Source organism: Rutidosis leptorrhynchoides, chromosome 2 (assembly GCF_046630445.1).
Source record: "Rutidosis leptorrhynchoides isolate AG116_Rl617_1_P2 chromosome 2, CSIRO_AGI_Rlap_v1, whole genome shotgun sequence".
NCBI lineage: Eukaryota > Viridiplantae > Streptophyta > Magnoliopsida > Asterales > Asteraceae > Rutidosis > Rutidosis leptorrhynchoides.
In genome coordinates this window covers 652,760,057-652,770,444 of record NC_092334.1, presented here as the reverse complement: position 1 = coordinate 652,770,444, position 10,388 = coordinate 652,760,057, and the positions used below count along the sequence as shown (strand labels likewise).

At 33.4% G+C, this 10,388-nt stretch overlaps 2 protein-coding genes across 3 annotated transcripts; both read right to left on the bottom strand.

Annotated features, from left to right (window-relative positions):
- Positions 1-1,460: 1,460 nt before the first annotated feature.
- On the bottom strand, positions 1,461-2,906 carry LOC139893795 (U11/U12 small nuclear ribonucleoprotein 25 kDa protein-like). Its single transcript, XM_071876984.1, has 4 exons — positions 2,672-2,906; positions 2,490-2,595; positions 1,744-1,843; positions 1,461-1,556 (listed from the first exon to the last, which is right to left on the bottom strand). Exons 1-4 carry the CDS (start codon positions 2,904-2,906, stop codon positions 1,461-1,463), a joined length of 537 nt encoding a protein of 178 aa, XP_071733085.1.
- A 795-nt stretch (positions 2,907-3,701) lies between these two features.
- LOC139893794 (U11/U12 small nuclear ribonucleoprotein 25 kDa protein-like) lies at positions 3,702-5,643 on the bottom strand. Of its 2 annotated transcripts, XM_071876983.1 has the most exons (4): positions 5,519-5,643; positions 4,515-4,801; positions 4,334-4,439; positions 3,702-3,726 (listed from the first exon to the last, which is right to left on the bottom strand). In XM_071876983.1, coding segments are annotated over exons 2-4 (342 nt in total). In that variant the 5' UTR covers positions 4,750-4,801; positions 5,519-5,643; the 3' UTR covers positions 3,702-3,725. The 2 variants fall into 2 exon arrangements, with proteins under 2 accessions (XP_071733084.1, XP_071733083.1); XM_071876982.1 differs by lacking the exon at positions 3,702-3,726 and having other exon boundaries at positions 4,244-4,439.
- Positions 5,644-10,388: the final 4,745 nt, after the last annotated feature.

The window sequence follows — 10,388 nt, the reverse complement described above, 5'->3', positions numbered from 1 at the left end:
TTCGTATGATTTAAGAGTAGAAGATTTATTGAGATATATCCAAAAAATCACTAAATAATTAAAAAATAATAATAAGACCCATATGTGTTTGCTGTTAATAGATGAATATAGTTACGGAGCCTGCGAGTGAAAAATTAACGTGTATGAAAAGTACCTCAAATATTTACCGTTTTTTAAAAAGTGTCCTTTTGCGTATAGTTAGTGACATTGTGTTCGTAAAATTATTTCGAGTTTAACGATGGTGTTGGAAAAATTTAACTCGTTGCGACGAGAAGATATGACCCGTTGAATATTTGAATGGAGTTTATTTAAAATTTTTTATGGAAATGTTGATTTGACACTTTACCCCTTATTTCGGGGGTCGATTATTTTTGAACAAAGTGTGGGGGGTGTTTGTGGTGAAATGAAATTTAGTTAAAAGGAAGAAGAAAAAAAAGGTAAAAAGTCAAAATTACTCTCAATACTATTCATAATTTTTGTCTAATAAATAGTATAGTAATAGTAATGCACGTCATAAGGATGTCCATAAGTGTGTAATACATTAAGCTACAAAAATGCATTAAAACTATAAAAATGCATTAAAACGATTTTCATAATGAAGAAGAAAAGGAACTTTGTGAGAATTTAGGTTTTCGGAATATAAATAATTATGATGGGAGGTGATGTTGTTATCTTATACGGAGTATTAGATTTGATTTCTATATTTGGATTAGATTGATTTTAATTTATATTAGATTTGATTTTCAATTGAAGGTATTTGGTTAAAGATGAAGATGAAAGAGAAGATAAAAATTACGCCGGACGTCCTTGAAGTTGTACCCAAAACGATAAAAAGACGAAAATACCCTCATGTGCTTGGCACATTGGATGATTTAACGAAAAAAATAGACGGAAGGACATCGAGCGTTATTTTGTGAAAGTTTAGTGACGACCCAAGCAAAAAAAAAAAAAAAAAAAAAAAAATTTAACGACGTGCGCAATTTGAGTACAAGTTTAAGGACATCTGGCGTAATTTTATCTAGAAAATATAACGTTTTTTTGTAAGGTTACATTTGTAAATAACATGAATTGAATGGATAGAATATTCTCTTGGGAATTGCATTTTGCAACTTGTAAACGTAACAATCAAAAAATCTATCTCAAATCGCTAATTCAAACACCCTTTTAAATGATGTGGGGATTGACGGCTAGTGCGTGGCAGCAAGAAATAGTATCCAGTAATACGTATATCGACGATTGGTAACTTATGGAGGCTTTGGGGGGAAAATATAGAGGCTTTTGGGCAAAAAAATCCACTCGGGTCAGGTGCCCCCTGCCCCTACATATTTTCGCCCTTGCCGGAACCACAAACTCTAAATAGTTTATACATGGCACTAACAATACCAGTCAGTGAAATAAGGTATGAACATGACATATGCTTGTTACTCTTTCCACGGTGATAATACTTCTGGATCAGCAATTCATTCCCGTCTGTTAAGTCCATGAAAAAACCGATGCTTCCTCCTTCGTGAATGCTGTTTTGATGCCCTTGACATGACATACGGAATAAAATGCACCTGTTGTAACAAGAATCCCAGTTAATTAAATAAATACATGATAAAATAGAGTATCTTTGCTATTATGATGACATAGAATGATGTATATACTTGCCTATATAACAAAACTAAAGAGTTCATTCAACTTGATGTTTAAAGTTTTGTATCAGTGATGAATTTTGATAGATGAAACAGTTGATAAAAGTACCTGAGAGTGATTACGCACGCCATGATCTTGTAGAATTGCAACATCATTTAGAAGCTTCTCGTTGTGATATGAGAGACAAAAATTTCGCCACACATGCTTCCTAGAAACAAAAAAAACAAGAAAGTCAAGCTAAAAAAACACACAATTTTCGTTCAGAAGATTTCACATAAAACCTTTCAATGAGACATGTATGTATCTTTCAAGATAACTAGAGTAACTAATGTAGAGCAGGTTCAATTAGTATTCTGAAAAAAAGAAAAAAACATGAGAAAGTACCAAGCAGACAGGACATTTGTTGAGTTATGACGAAAAGGGAAAATTATAACTAGCACATTAGAGGTAGCAATTTCAACCCACTTAATGGAAAACACCTCAATTTACATTGTATTTGATGAATAATGTTTCAAGCAGGTTACATTTAAAGATCAGGTAAAGATGCATCATGATAAACAGGGTCACAAGTCACTGAACATGTATTCAAATGGTTTCAACATACTAAATCGTTTCATTCAAAATAATATTATGATTAATATTATATACGACATGTTTAAAATCTATTTATTACATTAATCACTCGATAATAAATAGAAAGTAGACCACGACATGTTGGTGGGTCTACTGAAAAAGCCTAACCCATTTCAACCAATTAACTAACCGAGATGTTTACTACCTCTATAGCTTAATCATAAATGTAAGTTGTAACTCGAGAAAAAGAAAAGAATAAATGATAAAACTAAAGAACAAACCAAGAAATGTGGCGATGACCCATCTTTGACTGCTCCATTTCATTGACTTTTTTCTTGACAGCAAGTTTCAAATCCTTAACTGTTGCAGAATTCATCACTGCAACATCTGTGTCCAATACCAACAATCATTTAACAATACTAAACTCATATACATAAGCTACACAAACACAAATCTTACATACCAAAAGATGTACCATCCAACTTAAGCACAGAAACACGCATAGCACTTCCGAGTTCCAAGCTGATTAGTGTGTCAACATCTGATAAACTCGGCTTTCTTGGTACATCTGAAAGTACAAGATCATCGAGAAGTGCAGCTAGTGTTGAATTTAGCTTTGCTTTCTTGACATTGGTTGTGTTGTACTCAAGGGCCAAAATCTCATCCTCTTTTGCACTACTCGATGTTGGTTCAGCCATTTATGTATGCATGTATGTATATGATCAGGTGCTTCGCATCGTTTGGTGCATCTTGGGGTCATTATGGCTGAGGACAACCCTTTTTGCTCTTGAGCTTGGTTGGTTTCCTTTAGTCGTGTGACTTCGGGGATGTCTACCGTAAAGGTGCATGAGTGGTGGTTGGTTTGTTATGGGTGGTCGGCTCTTTGCTTGCGCAACAACTTCCACCTGGCATGCCATTCGAGTTTCTGCCCACAAGGTCTTTTGGCTCTACTTATTGAGGCAACAACAAGCGTCGATTTAGTGGCGACTTGACTGTCGCTTAGAGCCTAAATTGATTTTCAGGCTGGCTTTAAAACCCATGGAAATTTGATTCTACCATTTCAATGGCGTCTCTACTTTTTATTTTTTATTTTAATTTTAATTTTTTATTTTTATTTTTAATTTTAATTTTATTATTCTTCTTTTCTGTTTATTTACTTAAAATCTTTTTTTTTTTTTTTTTTTTGGTCGGAGGTCCTCACGGAAGCAATCTCTTTACCCTAGAGTAGAGAGAATGATGACTTTCTCTTCCTGTGGGTGGAGAATTCATTTTCTCGATTCGTGGTTAAAGAAATGACTTATCTTCTATACTAGTGTAGAGGAAGGATTGTCTACATCTCACCTCCCCCATACCTCGCATGTGCGGGATTGGGTATTGTTGTTGTTGTGGTATTAGGGATTTGCAGGTATAAAAATTAGGGTTTTTAAATACCTACAACGCTAAGAATTAAACCTGCAAATCGATGATTTTGACAGGGAATTTTATTTACCTTTGTTGGCTCGATAGCATAACCTCATTCTGGAAAATCATACAACGAACCATTTACAATTACAATTGAAGAAACATTAATCTTAATAGCACACCAAAATAATTAAAATAAAATATGAAACTCTAAATAATTTCCAGAAATTAAAATTAAAAATAAACAAATTCATGAAAAGAAAAATTAAAATTAATTTTAGTGTTAGGGTTGTACCTTTAGGGATGAATATGGAATAGCAGTGAATGTGAAATAGTAAAAAACAAAAAAGAGTAAAAAAATGGGTTTTAAAAGAGAAAATAAAAGAAAAATGAAAAGAAATAATAAATTAAATTATTTAAGGAACGAACACAAAATTACGCCGGTCGTCCCTGAACTTATTACGCCAGTCATCCCTGAACTTTCAAAGAGAGAATATGACAGAATTGCCCTCACATGTGCCAAAGGTTAACATAGGAAAGAGACGGACAGTTAACATAAGGACGACATAAGTTATAAAATGCAAGTTCAGTGACGACGAACGCAAAAAAAAAAAAAAAAAACAAAACAAAAAAAAAAACCTTTGACGATGACGTGTATGATTTCGGTATAAGTTCAAGGACGACGGTAGTAATTTTGTCTAAATGATAAAACTAAAGAACGAACCAAGAAATGTGGCGATGACCCATCTTTGACTGCTCCATTTCGTTGACTTTTTTCTTGACAGCAAGTTTCAAATCCTTAACTGTTGCAGAATTCATCACTGCAACATCTGTGTCCAATACCAACAATCATTAACAATACTAAACTCATATACATAAGCTACACAAACACAAATCTTACATACCAAAAGATGTACCATCCAACTTAAGCACAGAAACACGCATAGCACTTCCGAGTTCCAAGCTGATTAGTGTGTCAACATCTGATAAACTCGGCTTTCTTGGTACATCTGAAAGTACAGGATCATCGAGAAGTGCAGCTAGTGTTGAATTTAGCTTTGCTTTCTTGACATTGGTTGTGTTGTACTCAAGGGCCAAAATCTCATCCTCTTTTGCACTACTCGATGTTGGTTCAGCCATTTATTTCTTATGAAATGGATACAATAATTATCGCTCAAGAAGTTAAAAGAACCTGTTGGATTAGACAATATATTACAACCATTTTTTTGGTTAAATACATTGAATATAAGTAGGAGGAATTTCAAATATGTTTCTTATTATTTCACCTTGTTTTTCAAACGCCTTTTGAGGATTTGATTATGAATTCATATATTTTCAAAGATATTGAAACAAAATTTGCTATATTCACAATTATCAAAAAATCTACATAAATAATCTTTTCCCAGAAAACCTCATAAACCGTACAATAGGATCCCAATTTCATTGGCATAAATGTATCTGAAACGAAACCAGGATAGACTTTACTTACAAATTGTTAACGGATATTATATTTGGCCTCTTTGATCAATAAGAATCATGGGTGAATTATAACATTCTAACACAAATAGTTTCATAGATAAAAAAAAAAAAAATAAAAAAAAAAAAAAAAAAAAACTCAGTGAGGCAATACATCAAACACCTTCTAATGTGCAAGAAACAAAACACATGCCAAACACGATAAAAGTAACGGTATCATTTAAAGACTAAACTTTTCTAAAATTAAGCAAAAATATCTCTCATTCAGAAATTAAGCATTCCTAAGTCTAACTGATACCGAAATTGAAACAATTTTATAGGGGGAACAGTCCCAAGATACTATAAAGAATGCAAGCAATCACTTTGATAGCATACGTTCGATCACATTCAAAGTAAAATCGCATAAACTCCTGATTAAGCTCGTCATATATACCTTTGATTCGGTGTATTCCAAGGGTTTGGAAAGCGAAATTGAAGCTGAAATTCCAACCTTTCGCTGACCAATTATACTAAAAAGTTACAGAAAGGCATGTCGGAGTTGATCACTTTTGCTGATTACGTCCCTAATCATTTTTCTTTGCTGCAATTTTAATCCTTGAATTAATTAAATTTTACTTCATTTTTAGCAAGATATAACAAGTTAGTTTAATGATGGTGGTGGTGGCATGGTAAGACACTTACCTTCTAATATGGACGTTAAGGGTTCGATTATAGGCACTCACAAAGTTATTCTTCCTCGTGACCACGAAAGTTCTCCTGTAATGACTCCGGGCTGCTCGTAAAGCGGGTGGTCGCCCTAGGATTTGTCAGTTATAAAATAAAGTTGGATACCCAGGTTTTCAAAATACATATATATATATATATATATATATATATATATATATATATATATATATATATATATATATATATATATATAGGGGCAGGATCAATGGGGAAGTAACCAATCGGGGGGAAGCGGGGGAAGTAAAATTTTTTTTTTTCGTTTTTTTTGAAATTTTTTTTTCCGGCATCAAGATCACACGAAAATATGAACATTTAGAAGAGACACTTCGTGATGAATGTTATTATTTAGGCGGGAAAACGATTGACAAAAATAACATTCAAGATAATATTGTTCGTGACGAATATGAACGTTTTTTTTCCATGTTTTGTGAAGTAAAATTTAGCTCGATTTAGAGTTTAGGGTTTAGGGTTTAGGGTTTGGTGTTTTGGGTTTATTCCATAAACCCAAAACACCAAACCCTAAACCCTAAACCCTAAACTCTAAACCCTAAACTCTAAACCGTTCGTGTTAAAAACTCAATCTAAATCCTAAATCTAAACTCTAAACCCTAAATTTCTAAACCCTAATATCTAAACCCTATAAACCCTAATATCTAAACCCTAATATCTAAACCCCAATAGCTAAAACCTCAAAATACGCTCGAAAAACACGATAATTGTTATATATTACTTCTTCGAGCGTTTTTCCGCCAAAATAAAAATATTTATCACAAAGTGTCTCTACTAAATGATCATATTTTCATCTCATATATAATGTTCGTGAACAAAGTTTTTTCAAAAAACGAAAAAAAAAAGTTTTTGCTTCCCCCCGCTTCCCCCCGAATGGTTACTTCCCTCTTGATCCTACCACTATATATATATATATATATATATATATATATATATATATATATATATATATATATATAGTGGTAGGATCAAGAGGGAAGTAACCAATCGGGGGGAAGCGGGGGAAAGCAAAAACTTTTTTTTTTATTCGTTTTTTGAAAAAACTTTGTTCACGAACATTATAGATGTGATGGAAATATGAACATTTAGTAGAGACACTTTGTGATAAATGTTTTTATTTTGGCGGGAAAACGCTCGAAGAAGTAATATGGAATAAACCCAAAACACCAAACCCTAAACCCTAAACCCTAAACTCTAAATCGGGCTAAATTTTACTTCACAAAACATGAAGAAAAAAAACGTTCATATTTTTCACGAACAATATTATCTTGAATGTTATTTTTGTCGATCGTTTTCCCGCCTAAATAATAACATTCATCACGAAGTGTCTCTTCTAAATGTTCATATTTTCGTGTGATCTTGATGCCGGAAAAAAAATTTTCAAAAAAAAAAAAGAATAAAAAAATAAATTTGCTTCCCCCTTCCCCCGATTGGTTACTTCCCCATTGATCCTGCCCCTATATATATATATATATATATATATATATATATATATATATATATATATATATATATATATATATATATATATACATAACAAGTTCCACTTTTTTTCCTTCAAAAAATGAAAAGTATATAACCAAGCCTTTTCTCAAAAAAGAAAAGAGCTAAACAATGATACAAGTAATAAGCGCTCTGGCTCAAGGAATAAAACGAAATAGACTAGCGAAACAAACTATCCAAGCTAAATCCCGAGCCGTAAAATCAAAGTAGGAGTTTACGTGTTGTTAATTGTAATTATGTTATTACCAAATATCAAGAAGTTTGAAAGTAAATAAGAAGTTTAAACAAAAGGAAGATATGCGCAAATAGCTGTTGATGAGGCGGCTACCACCAATAATAAAAAAATTGATGAGATAGTACGCATTCAAGAAGGAATTGTAACCCCATTACGATTAAAAATTGAAAAACGGTATATCCGGATTTCCCAGTCCGAGACCCCTTACTTAGCACCAAAAAGTGTGGATTTTTTCCAAGTTGAGTGGATGTCTGGAAGATCTGATGTAAAGGGGTCTCGTATCTGGGGGATCCGGGATAGGGTTAGATTTTTCAGCTTTTGACTAGGGGTCCCGGATTTGGCACTTCCGGTTATGGGTACTTACTTCCCAATCATCACAAGTCACCAGATGATTTGTCCCACGTAAAGGGGTACCAGATTTGAGAGATATGGGTGTATCAATTTTCAAAAAAAAAAAAAAAAATTACCGTACGTAGTTTACAAAGCCTTATTAAATCCGTATTATCCCGTCAAAATTTTCCACCAACAATCTACCATGAGGATTGCTTCCTGGAACACACGCGACCTCAAAAATAAGTCAAGAGGTTGCATGGTGGGATCAATTGTCCTGCGATATCTAGTACAATTTCTTAGCAATATAAGAAATGATGGCTAAAAAAGTCTCAACTTACATTGAATGAAATCTGGAAACACTCGACTTTCAATATTGTATAAGTTAGCTCTAAATGTAGGCAGTGTTGTAAATCTCCTTATTTCTCCCCGAGATCTCTTTTTTAGAAAGCTGCCGATACGAGATGTCCACCTCCCGAGATTTCTTGGTCAACGAGGTCAAACTTGGTCAAAGGCACGATTTCTCGAAATTTCTCCCTCATTTATCGAATTTTCTCATAAAATTTTTTAATTTTTTGAATTTTCTCGCTAATTTCTTGGATTTTCTTGTAAAATATGATAAAAATGTATATAAATATACATATATTGATTTATTTGTATATATTTATATTATAAAAACTAAAAAGTCAACGTAAGTCAACGTTCGAGATCTCCCCGAGATTTTTACGAGATGACGAGATCTCCCAAAAAATGTTCAAACGAGATCTCCCCGAGATCCGAGATCTCCAACCTTGAATGTAGGTCGGGCGGACTAATGTCAATTTGGATAGAAGATTCATTTTCTATGATCAATCACTAAAAAAGCTAAAAGTGGATAGCAACAATTGACGAATATAATTTAACTCGTAAAGTATTTCTTATTGTTAACATATACGTACCCTATTGAGAATCTTTGTCGGGTTAAATATTCAAGTATCGAAGTTTTGGAAAATGACTGAGTCGGCAACGATATGGGCAATTTAAATGCCAAGAAATGAATTCATTTTCAAAGGAAAGTTTTCGTGTTAGTCAAATATCATTCGTCGAATCAAGCTAAAAGTATTCATATGAGCTTCTACGTTCAAGCTTTGTTGGACATCAATACTATGTTTAGGATAACAACTTATAGATACTACAATTTGCCTAAGTTTTATGTTTAGTGTTGATTGCTTATTTGATCTAGGACAAGGCATGCAAGGTTTAAATGCTTTGGTCCTTATTTCTTGTAATTTTTCATCCTTCATCTTTCATCTTTCATCTTTTTAATGAATGATTTTTAATTTAATCATTTTTCACAGTTGTCAAATTGCAAATACCAAATGTCATGCTTGGTAACAACTAACAACCATGCACCCTCACAGAACTAAATACATAGTAGTGTATCCATCATGTTAATGGCGAATCTATGATCAAAATTCAAAAAGGTTTCGACTTTATTCAAGTTAATTAAATTGAAAGGCAGTTTAGTGACAAGTTTGTTAGATCAAATAGCCCAAACAACATGTCCTACCAGTGGCGATTTTAGAATCAAAATTCAATGATGTCCTACACAATTTGAGTGATACTTTGTAAAAAAATTTCCCTAAATAATGACTAAACAATTATATTCTCCACTAAAGTCGGGCGATCAAAACAGAATAACGGCGCTGTGTGTTTTCCGTCATAATTTTCGGCAATCAACGGCGGGATCAAACGCCTCTCTATGGTAGGAAACCTTTGCAACGAGCCACGTAAGGATGGCTGGACATCTAGAGTTCGACGACAAGGTAAATCGGTGTATCGAAAGATTGATATCGATATTAATCCTGCTGAAAAGGATTATCAATCGTTTTTTGTAACGAATTTCCCAGAACATGCTGTCGTTAATGATTATGGCATTTGTTTGATGGGTATGGTTGTTTGACGAATGTTTTTATCTCCAAGAAGCGTGCAAAATCCGGTAAACGTTTTGCTTTTGTCAAGTTTATGGGTGTTAAACATGTTCTTGCCATGGAAAACAGACTATCCGATATATGGATGGGAAGTTTTCACTTATTTGTTGAAGCCTCTAAATATGAACAGGTTGTGAAACGACCGATTAAGGCTGATCCAAAACCATCGGTTATGGCTACTAATAAGACTCCGATGGTTAATGATAAGGTTATATGTGATGATGAGTCTTATGCGTCTAAGGTTGCTGGTACAAAACCTGTGTCAAATAAACTCATCTTATGTGATTCGGATTTGGTGACAATTAAGAAAGAGGATCTAATTTTAATGGCCAAGGTTAAAGATATTGGGGCTCTTTATACAGTGTATCGAATTTTAATTACAGAAGGGTTTTTGGATTTTAAAATCCAATATGTTGGTGGTTTGTGGTTGTGGATTAAGTTTATGTCAGAATCGAGTCTACTTGCGTTTAAAGGTAACGTAAACCTTATGTCGCTTTTTTCGAATGTCAAAGAGGCTTCAGATGATTTTA

Coding starts and splice junctions, on each gene's coding strand:
- LOC139893794 (XM_071876982.1), bottom strand. CDS start 4,749: ATGGCTGAACCAACATCGAGTAGTGCAAAAGAGGATGAGATTTTGGCC. Junction 4,440..4,514: donor GTTGGATGGTACATCTTTTG/GTATGTAAGATT, acceptor TATTGGACACAG/ATGTTGCAGTGATGAATTCT.
- LOC139893795 (XM_071876984.1), bottom strand. CDS start 2,906: ATGGCTGAACCAACATCGAGTAGTGCAAAAGAGGATGAGATTTTGGCC. Junction 2,596..2,671: donor GTTGGATGGTACATCTTTTG/GTATGTAAGATT, acceptor TATTGGACACAG/ATGTTGCAGTGATGAATTCT. Junction 1,844..2,489: donor GGTCATCGCCACATTTCTTG/GTTTGTTCTTTA, acceptor TTTTGTTTCTAG/GAAGCATGTGTGGCGAAATT.